Source organism: Vigna unguiculata, chromosome 8, assembly GCF_037176805.1.
Source record: "Vigna unguiculata cultivar grain cowpea cultivar isolate G323 ecotype 2 chromosome 8, ASM3717680v1, whole genome shotgun sequence".
In the NCBI taxonomy this organism is placed as follows: Eukaryota; Viridiplantae; Streptophyta; class Magnoliopsida; order Fabales; family Fabaceae; genus Vigna; species Vigna unguiculata.
The window spans coordinates 4918437-4934694 of record NC_140799.1 but is presented as its reverse complement, the minus strand read 5'-3'; the positions used below and the strand labels follow the sequence as shown (position 1 = coordinate 4934694).

At 34.8% G+C, this 16258-nt stretch overlaps 2 protein-coding genes across 5 annotated transcripts; one reads left to right on the top strand and one right to left on the bottom strand.

Annotated features, from left to right (window-relative positions):
- Window positions 1-2404: 2404 nt before the first annotated feature.
- LOC114195441 (transcription initiation factor TFIID subunit 5-like) lies at window positions 2405-11498 on the bottom strand. 4 transcript variants are annotated; one of them, XM_028085917.2, is made up of 19 exons: window positions 11254-11495; window positions 9915-9996; window positions 9743-9821; window positions 9500-9597; window positions 9348-9404; window positions 8850-8937; window positions 8656-8765; window positions 8030-8137; window positions 7667-7818; window positions 7341-7451; window positions 7181-7250; window positions 7040-7079; window positions 5821-5985; window positions 5487-5563; window positions 4648-4764; window positions 3179-3444; window positions 2971-3066; window positions 2800-2875; window positions 2405-2707 (listed from the first exon to the last, which is right to left on the bottom strand). In XM_028085917.2, exons 1-19 carry the CDS (start codon window positions 11382-11384, stop codon window positions 2651-2653), a joined length of 1980 nt encoding a protein of 659 aa, XP_027941718.2. In that variant the 5' UTR covers window positions 11385-11495; the 3' UTR covers window positions 2405-2650. The 4 variants fall into 4 exon arrangements, with proteins under 4 accessions (XP_027941718.2, XP_027941719.2, XP_027941716.2 ...); XM_028085918.2 differs by having other exon boundaries at window positions 2800-2872; window positions 11254-11494; XM_028085915.2 differs by having other exon boundaries at window positions 4648-4759; window positions 7040-7250; window positions 11254-11498.
- A 2135-nt stretch (window positions 11499-13633) lies between these two features.
- LOC146884042 (uncharacterized) lies at window positions 13634-14350 on the top strand. Its single transcript, XM_085665634.1, has one exon. It carries the CDS (start codon window positions 13634-13636, stop codon window positions 14348-14350), a length of 717 nt encoding a protein of 238 aa, XP_085521760.1.
- The last annotated feature ends 1908 nt before the right edge of the window (window positions 14351-16258 follow it).

Sequence of the window (16258 nt, the reverse complement as noted above, 5' to 3'; positions counted from 1 at the left end):
TAATTTAGAGAATATTTATACTCCAAATTTGATTGCCATCATAATTTGATTGCTCAATCGATTGAACAGGGTGGGAGTGAGTTAGTGAGTGAAAACCTTTTTACATGTTTTAATGACTTACAATTTTGTTTTTATGAATTTGGATGAAGAGTAGGAAACATTAATTTTGCAGATGATGATGATGTTTTATTAGTGTATTGATAACTTTTATTCTTATTTTTCCCTTGCATAGCTTATAAGTTTTGGAAGCTCCAGTTTCAATGAGTAAAATAATAATAATAATAATATTCTATTTTAAAAGTTCTATTATAGCATAATACAAGTCAACTAGGATATATATATATATATATATATATATATATATATATATATATATATATATATATATATATATATGTGTGTGTGTGTGTGTGTGTGTGTGTGTGAGGGTATTGTTTTGTGCATTTCGAAAATGTGTGGCTGCTAATTAAAGTTGGTCAATTTATCTTCTTGGGGGCATTATCGAGTTCAATCCATAATTATCAAGATTGAGTGTATGAATATAAGTGCTTAAAAAGTTATAATTACAAGTTTGTGTATAAATTAAAAGTAATTTTTTAGAGAAACTAATTCAATCTTTGTTATCAATTTGATGTATAAATTAATTATAATTTATTAGGAAGCGTATTTTGTTTAATTTTTCTGTTTCCTTTTCTTGAAAGTACTTGTATAAAAATTTATTCAAACAATCTTAAGCTGTTGTATCTTCTTTTTTCTTTTATTGAAAGAGTATTAACGAAATATTGGTTAATACATGTTTTCATCTTATCTAATATCGATTTATTAAAAGTAAAAAAAAAACTCATATAAGAATGAAGTTTTTATAATATATTTTTTGACGATTTTAATTATTAGTAGTGTTTAAAAGGTCTTATTAACTTCTAAAGAAGGTGTTGTTAACATAAATATTGACAAATAGTGAGAAATAGTTACCAGTTTATTCTGAGCTCCGGAGAAGAGAGGTATCAGACAAAATGAATTTCAGTACTCATCAAATTTGGCTTTGAAATTTTTTTTCACAAATACTTTTAAAAATAAAAATAAAAAAATTTCAAAAATTAAATTAGTTAATATAAAAATTAATTTATTGAAAATGATACTATTTTTTTTCCTGAAAGTATGAAAAGTTTATCAAAGAGTATATATGTTATGATTATTTTTGGATATTGTGGGCACTTTTGATGCAGAGATTTGATTCTTTGGTTCCTTTTTGTGTTCATAATATGCATCCCTCAATCAAACATGCTTCCTCCACACCTGACATAAACCACTTACGTTCCTAGTTTTACTATTAAATTATTATTATATGCTATAATCTATTAACTAATCAACGTCTAATGACACTCTAACCTAGAAGTGGATACAATTATTGAAGGTTTTATGGTGTCTTAATATATATATATTGTTAGTACAGTAAAATTCTCAAAGTAACCCTATTGCAAGGTTTCTTTTTCATGTAATGTCTAGTGATTTCTTTTTCGAGTAATGAGTACAAGTTTCCAAAATTTTAACATTTTTTTGTAATATTCTACTAACTTATATGTATAAATGCGCACTATATGAAAACATCACGTTAGTTAAAAAAACTACCATTGTGAAATTTGATATAAAGAATGAAATGAAAATATTAAAGAAAACGACTCAATAATGTGATGAATTTAACTCTAAAGTAGTTAAGACGAGTACAAGAAATATTTGTTTTTATGTTTCAAATCGGAAGAAAACTTTGATAGAAATCCTATGGCATTGTTTGGTGCAAATCTAATTGTTAACGTTGTGCAAGCTCAAAAATATAACTAGTTAAATGATTCCCAATAGTGACCATCGTGAACTTATTCATAACTGTAGGTTAAATGTACTAGCACGTATTTATACAACAATTAATAAAGCTAAATACTCTTTTGTGTATATAATACTTTTTCTTTCAAAATTACTTTTTTTGAGTATATAATACTATTTTTCAATACTTTTTTTCACCAGAAGATTCTACTGTTTTCAAAATATTCTTCCATTAAATTAAACATGCTAAAAAATTAGCGTGTTTAAATAAATCACTCACACATACATGTCTCTTCGTGTCAACTATCCACAATAAATCACTTGTCTATGCTTAACTATTAATAATATAAAACTAAAGTTAGTATAAACATTAATTTTAACTTAGTGATAAAATAACAAGATCAGAATGCAAACACACGTTGTCGCTAGTTTTAGTGACAGCACTAATCATAAACAAGGGGTACCATTCCATGTTGCTATAGTGGAAAAATTACTTCAATTAATCAAGGCAAAATAGTATCTAGTTTTGAACCTAGCAGCATTCGAAGCTAGTGGCAATATTAACAAAATATTAAACAAGGTTACATATGAGAATGTAAAGCAGCAAATTGAGTATTAAGAGTAATTCATCCTATCTCTTAATAATTTTACAATATATATCATACATTTATGGGTGGGGAATTATCAAAATAGCCTGGATTATCAGAACCTGCCGAGGGAATAATTTCAGTTCAATTTACTAATAAATTTACAAATAAAAAATATTGTACAACACAACATTAGGTTTTTTTGGAGTTAAGTCAGAACTGCCATTTCAAAATTTGTTGACATACTAACAACCACTTTTTGCAAGAGCACCAGCTGCAAAAAGAAGATTCCTGCGAGAAAACTGCTCCGGAACACAACAGTTAAATCTTTATAAAGTTGAATCAAGACTAACATGGATAAGTGAAACAAAGAATGGGTAATTAGTGAACGTACCTGGAGAGAGTAAACTGAAGCAGATTTGGTTGGCAGGCTTTTTAATGATCTGAGTCTGTTAGCATTCCCACTTCTACTAGTGTGAAAAAAATACGAGCTGTCAGTTCTTGCATTAGAAAAGAAATTCCTAAAGAGATGGTTTTGTGTTTTCACGTCACATAAACTACTTACTTTTCTTCATTCCTTGGAACCTTTATACCAGTAGTTACATCCCAAAATTTGACGGTGCAATCAGCAGATCCAGATGCTAGAAGAGAACCTTCACAACTGACAAATCCAACAACAAAGAACAGAAGCGATGTTAAGACTTTGATAGCAACCTAAAATACCTTTCTATGATCAAGCTGAAATGTTGAGTGGGGTTGTTTGTGGGGATCACCTGAAAGCGAGTGACCAGACACATGAGGTGTGACTGACTAGAGGTGTGACACAACAGCCGCTAGAGAGGTCCCACATCATGATTGTGCCATCTTCATCACCAGATGCCATGTAGCGACCATCAGGGGACATTGCCAAAGACAAAATCATACTTCTATGACCAATGAAAACCCGCACACATTCCCCACTCTGCACATCCCACAGTCGAACTGTTTTATCACTGGAGCCAGTAGCAATGTAGTTGCAGTTGGGATGCCACTGCACACACTAAACGACACAGAAGAACAGGTAAACGATGCATAATTAATAAGGATTGAAAAACTGAAAATATTCTTCAAGTACTTCAAATAATATTTTGAGGAAAAAATTAATCCATCTACGGACAAGAGAGGAGAAAGGGAATGAGTAAAGAGTCAGCACAATTATGGATCCCCTCTCCTAAAAGAGAAAAAAATAAATAAATGCAGGATTGTCAATTGGTTTAAATATCTAGGAGCTAAATGTAAACGAAAAAGTTATCACACAACTAAGGCATGCATGTTGGGTGGTAAAAAACCTACAAAAGAACAAACTAAACATACATAGGTGAGAATGTTGTGCTGAATGAGTGAGCATATGGGCACACGATCAGATCAGGAATAAATGCATTAGAGAAAAAGTACCACCTATTGTAGAAAGGATAGTAGAAATTCAGCTTAGGAGGTCTGGACGTGTGGAAAAGTAACCCAATTGCTAGAGGTAGAGGGAAACTAAGAATAACTAGGCAAAATCATTCAGGATTCCTTCAGAGTGTGTTGATTTCTTTCTCTCTCCTCGTTTTATCATCTTTGTAACCATAAGAACATTCTTGATACACTTGTTCTTTAATATATATATATTTTTTTATAAATTTTTCATTTATCTAAAACAAAAGCCAACACCCCTCTATAATTATTTTACTCATCTAATTTTATCCGTCAACCAGGGGGAGAATGCAGATTTAACATTTCTATTCATCGTCATCATCATCATCAATATTTTTATTATTATCGTGGTAACTAGGGAGTTTCCTTGTGAACTCAGGTTTGCCAGACATTTTGATGATTATTTTATCCTGTATTTCCTTGAGAAGCATAATAAAGTACACATAATCGAACCAAAAAGGCTAAAAATGTTTGTTGAGTTGGCAGACACAACTTTTATTTTGATAATCTCCCTTTAAATTGTAGCTTGAGGACCTAGGACTCGGACAACAATTTGTATGGATAAACTCAATTCACACTTTAATTTAGTATAAGGTGTGTTACTCTAAAATTGCACTGCGTCGCACATTAATATAAGGTAACAGAAGTAACTTTGTGTACGTGTATGAAACATGAAACTTCTGGAGCAATCAATGTGTAAATAAAAAATTGTAATCAATAGCGGATGATATAAATCTAAAGAAAATTAGGACAAGCACAAGGAAAAAAATTAACTGCTAGAACTTACATCAACATCTGACAAATGTCCTGCCATTATTCTTAAAGGTTTTATTCTGTCCATAGACCAAATCCTGGCAGTTCTGTCATGTGAACAGCTGGCAAAATAATGCCCTGCAGGACTAAACTGCACCAGAAAAAAAATGTAGCAGTCTAGAATGTAAATGCAGACTCAAAATTAAATAGAATGAGACAAAAGGAAAGATGAGAAACAAAATATCCACTGGATAGGGAAGAAAATCTTCATAAGCTCCAAAAATAAAACTCGAGGGAACGAATTTCCAAAGATACGCTCATACTTGTATTGAACAAAGATGCAAGGTGTATATTTCGGAGAGAATACACTGCATACTACTTTTAGGAATATTACATCTTTTACATTATTATTTTCAGTTTCTCTCTCTCTCCCACCAACCATCTCATCCCACAGCATCTCTGTTATCTTCATCTCTTACTGTGTTACATAATTTTCTGTAACAATACATCTTCTCTAAAAATCACATGGCATCACCACGTCTTAAATCTTTAAATTTAAAATTATCCTAGAGTATATGGAGAGTTGTTCAATGTTATGACATCCGTTATAATTATAGGCGTTGATCCTAGATAACCAAGAATGTTGTATATTAGGATGTTTTAATTTATTCCCATATCAAATCTTTATCATTAAATAATATCAAATCTTTATCATTAAAAAATATCAAATCTCCTCTATTACAGTATTGACTATTTTTTCTCAATATAAATAAAGTACACGTACTGTTTGAGAAACAGAGTTTCAATATTTCTCTACTCTCGAGTTTAACAAGATCCATAGAAGTTAGAAAGATTTAGATGATAAAAGTCTACCTGAACATCCCAGATAGGGTAATTGTGACCCTTGTAACAAACAAGATTGGCATTAAGCTTTGTACTCCATAATCGAACTGCATTAACGTATCATAAGACTCAGAATTAAAAATACAACAAATATATAGAAAGCTTAATTTCTATGAACTGCCAATTTAAACTATTTAACATTGTCAATTGATAAAAATCACAGTTTTAAGGAAGGTAGTTATTGTGGGAGTTGTCAATTATACCCTATTTTCTAGTACTTGAATGTGAAACAACAAAGTAAACTGTCAAAGGTGAAGACAGAATTCAGAAAGAACAATAGATCATTCAAATGGGATCAAATTACCTGTTTTGTCCGCTGAAGAGGAAAGAAGAAAATCCCCGGCAGCACTAAAAGTGGCTGCATAGACTGGACCTGAGTGACCTTGAAACAATGTGTACTGTCTTCTCCCACTATTTTGCCCAATAACTTGTTCATTTTGTGACATGTCATTCCCTCCCTGCGAAAAATCTGATGATAGAAATGACTGAACTATTATAGCAAGCAAACAGATAAAACTCATATTTGAGCATATTGAATTCCTCAAGACTTAAAAGCTTGCTTCAATGAGTTTAAATTTAGCTAAACCAGAACTTTCAGTGTAGACTTGGTTCAACTACAATAGTTATTCTTTTTAGACACCCTAATGTTTTAACATTAGACATGATATTTGAGAGTTCAAGAAGCCAGTTTCATATATGGCTGGACAAGATTGATCAAGATTATCATCATATTAGCGATGGATTTCATCGCATACAAATTACAGTGGCATCACTCAAGCGATATTTAATACCCACTACACAATCCAGAAAAAGGACCCAGAGTGATCAGATAAATCCCCTAAAACTTCTAGAGAACATTTCCAATAAAAACCTATTACAGGGCCAAATAGTGCACCCACTCTTTTACATCACATTCTTATGCCAAAAGTTTTTTCCCCTAAAACATTTTATGGAAAAATCTAAAAGAAGACACACCATGAAGGAAGCTACTATTGTATATGTTGCAGGCAAGTGTGTGTATTACAATGACATCACTCTCTTAAATGATATTTAAGATCCACTGCACAATCCAGAAAAAAAGAGAGTGATGTATTACAAATTATGTCATTGGACATTGTATAGCACAATCCAGAAAAAAGGCAAGTGTGTGTATTACAATGTCCAATGACTTACAGGGAGAAAATAGTGCATCCAGTCTGTTTTACGTCACGTTTTATACCAAGTTTTGTCACCTTACAAATTCTTAAAATCAAAGGTCTAAAAGAAAAAAGCACAATGAGGAAGCTACGCTACTGTATATTTTGCATACATTTTTACACATACATATACTTATAAGGAATTTAACAAAGTGAGTTTTTTTATAAGTCGTATTAGAACCTTGCAGCACATTACAGATAACCATCATACTCAATTAATAGTAGTGAGTGAAAATTGTTTATAATCATATTCAAGTTTGTAAAGCAAAGTATGCAACAAATTTACTCAGCTTGGTCTAAACAAAAGGATTTAAGCAATGAACTTACGAGCAGTGGATTGTTGCTCAAGTTTTGCCATATCCCAGACCTGCAGACACGAGTCAAAAATAACCCCAAGATAAAGCTGTAAAGGGAAAAAGGGTGTTCTTTCGGAAGGGTGGAAAGAGGAGGAGGGTGAAGAGAAAGAACCTTTAGTGAAGAGTCAGAAAATCCTCCAACAAGCAATGATCCATCGTGGGATATTGATGAACAGCTTAAACTGGGTAGTTGAGCAAACAGTTAAGTGTTACCCAACAGAAAACCAAACATAAATAAACTTCTTCTGCCAAACTAAAGTGTAAGAGATTACCCATTATGTGTATTTACAAATGTGTAGAAGTTAACTGAAGGGAGAGCAACACTATTCAATTGTACACGATTCCTTAAATCCTCTAGGATTGACAGTTCTACATCAGTTGAACTGCAAGAATAACATTAGAACATTCAACATAATAGAACTACATATTTTTAATGAACGCTTTTCTATGGCTTCGATGTCATTTAATAGACCAAAACTCTGACTCTGCAGTTCTCACTGTAATTAAAAACATAAATATAGGATGATCTTCTAGTTTAAACAACAACCAACACAGAATATGTAAAGCAATTATACAAAAAAAAGACTTGAGAGAATACACTGTGGGCAAGGGTAGCTCTGGTTTAATGCGAGGTGCTGCAGATATAGTGCCAGCTTCTGGTTTAGCATTTTTCCCTGTTGCACTGCTGACCTTGTCCTTTTTTACCTTTTTTACTGAATTACCTTGCTTTCCTACATCAATTGACCTTTTCTAAAAGAGAAACAAGTGAAAAACAATTAACACTTCTTGACAACCAAACAAAGAATCTTCAGTATTAAGGTGATCAAAGTGAATTCAAATGGAACTAATGCTCAACTTTTTTACAAGTGCACAAATTCTGAGAAATGTATTATATCAGATCATTCAGTAAAAGCCTTTATGAAACGTAAGAGTCAGTGGTGCACTTTAATAACGGATGTACCTTACTCTCATCATTGTCTCCCTCTTTACCTTCGCCTTCACCCTTTTCTGTGCCTGAAAGCAAGGCCCCAGCCTTATCTATGTGGTCTTCCACAGAATCTTCAAACATCTAGGTGGAAATAATGAGATTGAAATCAGACTATAATTTAACAGCCAATGATTATTTAAATCAGAAAAATATTTCTATTAAAGAATCCTATGAAGAACATTTTTGGACTGGAGTTTAGGGTGGATGATAGGCAATAAATGTGTGTGTGTGATTTTGTTTACTATTAAATGAAATTAACAGCTACTTCAATCCCCTTCAACACATCACAAAAGAGGAAAGGAAAGAAAAATTGTGTAGTTTTAAAAATTTTGGAGGACTCATTGCTCCCACTCTGGAAACACAAAGGATGTAACAGATGTCAAAGTTCATTTCACTGTTGCTCAAGGCATTACAATTGTGAAATGCATAAAAGTAAGAAATTTTTAAGTATTTGAAAGTTTAGGTATTATAGATGCTATTATAATACACTTTTTATAACAAAAGTTTGCAGAAGTAAGAAACTGGAATGCATTGAAACAAAAAAGAGCAAGATAATTTTATAAAATTGTCTAGCTTTGTAGATATACTAAAGGACTCACCCCCCAAAGGATTTCTTTCTGATTTATCTGGTTTACTGCATCCTGGATGCTTCCACTGAGGGTAACAGCTTCTGGATCATCAGAAATTGAGCTCGGTTGCCCAGCTGTAACTGCAGGCAACACGAATGAAATTTATGTAAAACTGACAAGTAAATGAACAGAATTAACACACAACTTAAAATGAGGAAAAGTACCTTGGAAGTTAATATGCTCATTGATAATACCCATTATTGTGGTGGATTGCATATTATGTAGGTGTTGCAATAGAAGCTCATAAGAATACTGCCAGAAGTCCAAAACATTAACTATTAGATTTTTCAATGTATAGAGAACTTAAACGCAATGACCTCAGTGATGAAAATTCTTAGCAAAACTATAAATAAAGCCAAAACTGGTTTTTACGTATATGATTCTTTTCTTTATTCAGAAGCTGCAAATCAAATGCTAATAATAGCCAAGCATTTTTCCGAAGAGAAAAGCATCACCAATATTAATAAAAAATAAGATCACAGGAGAATAGTCAAACACCTAAAAACAAGGCCCAAAAGGGGCACAAAAGTTCTGCCCTACTTCTCATGGATTATGAAACTAACTGAAAAAACATTTAATCTGATGAGTACTGAAAGGAGTTACTGAGAAACAGTTCAATTAAAGCATATTAACAAACTAATCTAGGTAAATAAAGACATTACCCGACATATCTTTATGTTGAACTTACTCTGCCTAAGGGAATGTGCGAATTCCATTTCCTGAGAAAGAACAATATTGAAGGATTATATAGTGCTAGCTGTCTAATAACTTCAAGAAACATATAAAAGATATCACATTTTAGACAGCAACTAACCTCCAAATGAGTAGGAGAAAGAACTAGTTCCAATTTCTGAAGGTCTCGTGAGTGCAACATTTCATGGTCCTCACGAAAGGTATTGAAAAAGTTCCAAGCTGAGTATATCCGACAGAATCATGAATCATGTGACAGAAGCATAAAACAAATGTTGCATTGATTGCCACATTAGGAACTTCAAAATTCATCAAAAATAATATTAATAATTATTGTTAAATGTCTGTGCGAAGAAATATTTCATACCTTCCTGAAGATGTCCTTTTGCCACAAGATCCATGAAGCAATGGATAAATACTGGATAAAGCACACGCAGTAATTCATGCTGCAAAGAAGTGGCAAACCATGTGTAAGAAACTGAAACACAGCAATTTTGTGAATGAACTTTAAACAAGACAGTAACCAAACGCCATACTACCTTGTATGATTCAAGTGACCTGTATGCCCATGATCTTAGTCTGCCATACCCATCATGGTATCTAGCAGAACCTCTCTCCAATCTGCAAAATAAAAGGTTTTAATTCAAGAAACACTCCTAAAAATATTTGAGTTGAAAGTGTATCTAATATAGAATTCGTGTAAACTGATGACTATATTCTAAGAAAACACATAAACCTTTTCAGCCTACATGTTTGCTAACTGTTTTCAACGGAAAACAATACAATTTGAAATCATATTTGTGCAATAGTTTTCTTGTGAGATGCTAAAAAAGTCAAAAACAGATAACATTTGTGGCTTAAAAACCTAGGCCAACTGTAAGTTTCATCCTCTTAATTAAATTTTTGTCTGCCTCATGCACAAAAGTAAAACTACCCACCTATCCCTTTTAACATAATTTTCATTGAAGTTCATCATCTAAATTAACATTGAAGAGCAAGAAACACTGTTTACGGCCAAAGAAATTAGCAACGTGTAGCAATATTGAAGGATAACTCTATTGATTAAAAATGCACCATAAGTTCAAAAATTCATAAGTTTTACAGAGCACACAATGCATCTTCAAAATATGAAATATAACCCAAATCTTAGGCACTGAGGTAGGCAACTACCCCAGCGGCAATTTCATTGACATCTAACAATTTAAAACTAAAATTTTCAACAGAAAAGTTGATGTGTTTTTTTCAGTGAATCCATAGTATTCCTCCCAATGGTTGAAGACTAATCACTCAAGATACGGCTATATATAAAAATTCAAGTGCATTAGAAGTCCAGAAATGAACAAACTGAGCAATATACCATAAAAATGACACCCAAACTTGTTGTCTTTTAAGGTTTTGGATAAAAAGATAATCTCACAGTACACACGAGTTTACTCACAGCTCTTAGTGTCAAATCTCCCATGGAAAACCCCACAGTCCTAATAATTATTTTTCTGTTCAGATAGGCCTACAAATCAAACTCCTAATCACATGCCTGAAGGACAAAGACATCTCTCAGTCATACCATAACATACCTGGCATGATTTAAGCAGTGAGTATACTCGATTTTAAGTGATTCAAGCTTTCAATTCTTGGTGATGTCACTTTATACATGGAATAAACCACATGTCTATATCTATCTATACATATTATAAAAGTAATTGGGTGAATGCTTTGATTATTTATGTCTAGTTTTAAACTCTGGTATACATCAGCTTCATATTCACAAGCCCGAAAGTTTAAATCAAGACACCTGGTGACTCAAAGGTGATGGAGTACTATAATTTCACATAAATTGAAAACGAAAATTGAAACGAAAAAGATAGAGAGAGTGAATACTGAGCGCGATTGAGAGTGTCGGGTTGAAGAGAGGAATCGGTGTTGGAAAGTTGAAGTTTGTCATCATTTTGCGCAAACCCTTTCTGCTTGAGGTACCCACTCACACAACCTTCTATTTGATCTTCGTCCATGCCCACACCAACCAAATCAAACTGACAGTGTTCTTCTGCGTCTCTCTCTCTTTCCCGCACTACTCACCTAGGTGAAAATGAGTCCAGGCCGATCGACTTCACTAAAAAATATTGGTTCGGTTAACTTCATTTGATATTATTTTATCTTTTAACTTTATTCAAAGTGCTCTAAAATATCTTATTTAATAGATTATTTTTCATGTTACATAAAAAGTTAGTTTTATAGTATTATTAACATGAGTATAGCGTTGTCGTACATACGTGTACATATTTTATTTTTTAAAATTTGTATAATATTATATTAATATATAATAATAATATAATGTTGTTAAATTAATATATAACATAAATTTATATTTATTAAAAATAAAAAGAAATGAATGAAAAAATAACAATTGATAAAAAAATAAACGAAGAGAATAAAATAAATAATTTTATAGAAAATATATAAAAATAATTTTTAATTTTTAAAAATTCAATGAATGCTATATGGGAGTTTGAACCTATGCCACGCACTAAAGAGGAAGAAGATGTTATGTTGTGTACTTGTACTGTATTTATGGTTTATATCCCGAATCTGCTTGGGTACACTGAATGTTGAATGTCAGATTGGAGAATTACTACCTGGCGGCATTGAAATTCGGGGGGCGAAAGAATGGGCCCAATTTTGTGCGAGTTTGAACAGGGGGAAGGATTAGATGGTGTGTCCCGAGGTTGCCAAAGTCACATGTCATTTCTTGTGGAATTTTTCCTAATGTCCCCCTAATAGGCATTATAAGTTGTGTGAATTATAACCCTGTCTTGGCTCAACGACAATTTGGGCGTCCGATCAAGAGCTCCCCAACTCCAGAAACTTTGGTTGCCATTTGGACTTATTATGAAGAAGGAATTTCCCTCGATCTAATTCGGCGAATTAAGGGAGTGCTTGGGGTGAGGTCCTGCGTGTAGAAAAGGACCTAAGGCCATGGGTGATTGACAAGAAGATATCTTACCAATAATGGATTCTGGAAAAGGTTAACACGATCAAGTTACCTTTCAAATCAGACTCTCCTGCTCCTGAGCAGTCAGAACCTACTGAGTCCGAGGAAATTAAGGGGTTGAAAGAGGAAATGGAGAAGATGAAACTCAAAAATGCCAAATTAATTAATGAGCTTCAAAGTCGTCGACATGAGTATGTGGATCTAAGACATGATAACGAGGAAATGACAAAAGCGTATGAAGGGATTCTTAGGAAATAAAGAGAAGAACGAGATTATGCTTTCAGAGTTAAACAGGATTTGGCTGCAGCCAACACCACATTAAAATCGAGGGACCCAGAGAGATGCAGCAACAACATCTAAGCGCCAAAGAGAAAAATTGTGTGAAGAATTTAAGAGAGAAGACTGAAGCGCTAAAGCGGTTGCACAACGCTCAAGTTAGGATCAGTGAGGTTGAACGACAAATGAAAGAGATGGTGTCGACCTATGAGGTGAAGATGGATGAAGAACGTTGGCACAGAGCTGAATTGGAAAAGGAACATCAAGAGGTGATAAGTCGAATGAATGAATACTCAGTTGAGCAGGAAATGGCCATGGAACATTGGAGGAGATGTTTCTCACAGCTGGCTTCCTTGGCAAATGGAGCAATCGAAGATATTTCGCGATTATTGGTTGAAGCAGAAGCTGCACTACCAATATTCAATATGTCTAGGGAAATTGAAGCATTCTTTAGTCATTGTAGGGAATTGATGAGGGAGATGAAGAACATGATAGCTAGGGCTAGGGAATAGTCTTTCTTTCTGTTCTCGTGTAATGAATGTAAAAGACTTGTGGATGATCGGGTTGTATTGACAATATGTGATTGACTCAGTTTCATGTTAATTTCTATGATATGTTTACCTCAAGGTTTTCACGGCTTTAAAATTTCCGACTAAAATAAATGTTTGCATTCATTTTAATGCTTTTCATTTTTCATAATTCATTTCATTTAATAAAAATAGAGAGCAAAAGCAAATACAACGGCAAAATTTCCACGACACCCCTTACCGCACACGAGCTAACCACAGAAGCATGGAAGATTGGAAAGAGGCTCATGAAGTTGTGAACGCTGACATTAACCAGTTGAAAGATCAATTGAGCCAGATCCTGGAGGCCTTAAAGTCGTTTAAGGCTTCGGGAGAAGCCTCCTCTGCGAGGATTGAGGAAAATATTCACTCTCAAGTTCCGCGATATGAAGTCTAGAACACTCGGGGCACGCCAGTCTCGTTCCTAATGTATGGTCTGCCTCTGGGGTACACTCTACCCATTGGAGAATATTCGAAAGCGGAGCAGACTTCCTTTTCTTTTCCTGTGACTAGCAACACACTACCGATCAATACTCAAGGGCCGATGTTAGCTTCAACACCCGTGACAGGAATGAGAATGAATGAGACAACCACATTTGCAGGACCGAGGGTGACTGTCGCACCTAAGACTCCGAACATAAATATCGACGAAGATGCTTTGATTAAGGTCATACTGCACGCTACAACCCAGGTAATGTCCACCGGTGTTGATGGGGCTAAAAGTAAGCTTGAGATTCTTGAAGAAAGGGTTCGAGCCATTGAAGGTGGTGGAAGCTATGGGTTCGACGATGTTACGAGGTTAAGCCTGGTTCCTAGTGTGATGATACCACATAAGTTTAAGGTCCCAGAATTTGAAAAGTATCAGGGTACCACGGGTCCTAAAAGCCATCTAACAATGTACTGTAGAAAGATGGTTGCTTATGCCTATGATGACAAGTTGTTGATACATTGTTTCCAAGATAATTTGGTTGGTGTTGCGTTGAATTGGTATACACACTTGGAGCCATCTCGAATTCATTCCTGGATGGATTTGGTTGACGCCTATGTGAAGCAATATAAGTACAACATAGATAGCACGCCAGATAGATTGCAATTGCAAAACATGGCCAAGAAGGATACTGAGTCCTTCAAGGAATTTGCATAACGGTGGAGAGAGTTGGCTGCTCAAGTCGAGCCACCAGCCACCTCTACTTGATAAAGAGATGGTGGCAACGTTTGTAAATACCCTACAATCACCATTTTATGAGCATGTGTTGGGGAAGGTGTCTTCTACTTTCACTGATATCATTATTATCGGCGAAAGGATAGAAATTGGTTTTAAAAGTGGAAAGATTGCTTATGGCATGTTCGTGGCTGCAACTTCTAAAAAACCCAGTTTTAATTCTGGAAAAAAAGAAGGAAGTCGAGGTACATGCAACCTTAGTAATGCCTGTGTGGGATGGTAGGGCTCCTAATCATAACTATCGACCACACCTGAACCAACCTCCTTATGTGGCCAGTGTAATGTCTGTTCATCAAACACAACCTTAGCAACAAGGGTTTTATCAAACATCAAATCTTTATCAACCGCAGCATGCCCCAAATAATGCTTGGAAAATTGAACCTAATTCGAATTTCAACCGAAATGCAGGACAAAATGTTAATCTGAGGAGGAATCAAGAGAGGAATTTTTTTCAGTTCACTCTCATTCCTGTGACGTATACGTAATTGTTACCTCATCTTCTCGAAAAGTGCTTGGTGGCAATTTGTCCGATGAAACCTATGCAACCTTCGTTCCCAAAGAATTATGATCCAAATGTTAAATGTGATTATCACGGAAGGGGAGTTGGTCACTCTACTGAGAAGTGTGTAGCCCTTAAACACAAAGTGAAAACTTTAATCAACTCGGGGTGGGTAAAGTTTCACGAAGACAAACCTAGTGTTAAAGCTAATTCCCTTTCAGGACATGGGAATCCTTCGACAAATGTCATTGAGGATACGGAACAAAGATTGAGAAAGCTAATCCCTCCTCTTTTCCTTACAAGAGTGAGAAAGTTGTCCCGTGGAAATATAATGCATGTGTGTCGGGTGGAGAACAAAGAACAGAAGGTCAACCTACCAGTGGTGAGCCAGCGATTGAAAATATATCGGGCATCGGTGGAATAACTAGGAGTGGTCGAATCTTTACACCTCTGTTCCTTATGAAAGATGGAGCTGAAAATGATGAATTGGTGATGGCCAAAAAGTCTAAAGAACTCTTGAAGGGAAAGATCATACAAACCGATGAAGGTCCGAGAAAAGATGACAAGAAAGAAATATCTAATGAAGAGGCTAGTGAGTTCTTGAAGTTCATACAACAGAGCGAGTATAAAGTGGTCAAGTAGTTGAATCGCATGCCTGCTCAGATTTCTCTTTTGGATTTACTCATGCATTCAACCTCACATACAAAGCTACTAATAAAGATACTCAGTGGAGCGCATGTAGAGCAAAATATTTCTCTGGATAGTTTTGAGGGAATTGTTAGTAACATCACTGCTAACAATTACCTCACTTTTACCAATAAGGAGATACCTGCTAAAGGGAGAGGACACAACAAGGCCTTTCATGTCTATGTAAAATGCTTGGATCATGTCATAGCGCGAGTATTAATCGATAATGGTTCTTCCTTGAATGTAATGCCGAAAGCAACATTGGGAAAGCTACTGTGTGAGGGTATTCACGTGAAACCAAGCGCAATGATCGTGAGGGATTTTGATGGGAGTAAGAGAGAAGTGATGGGAGAGGTAGAATTGTCAATCCAAATCGGGCAGTGTGTCTTTGAAGTAACTTTTCAAGTGACGGATATCCTCCCAGCATACAGTTGCTTGTTGGGTCGCCCTTGGATTCACTCAGCGGGTGTGGTGCCTTCAACCTTGCACCAAAAGTTGAAGTATGTCATGGGTGATAAACTAGTGATAGTTTCAGGAGAGGAAGATATTTTGGTGAGTGGACCTCCATCTTCTCGCTATATTAAAGCAACAGAGGAAGCCCTCGAGACAGCCTTCCAGTCTTTGGAAATTGTGGGCAGTGCCTA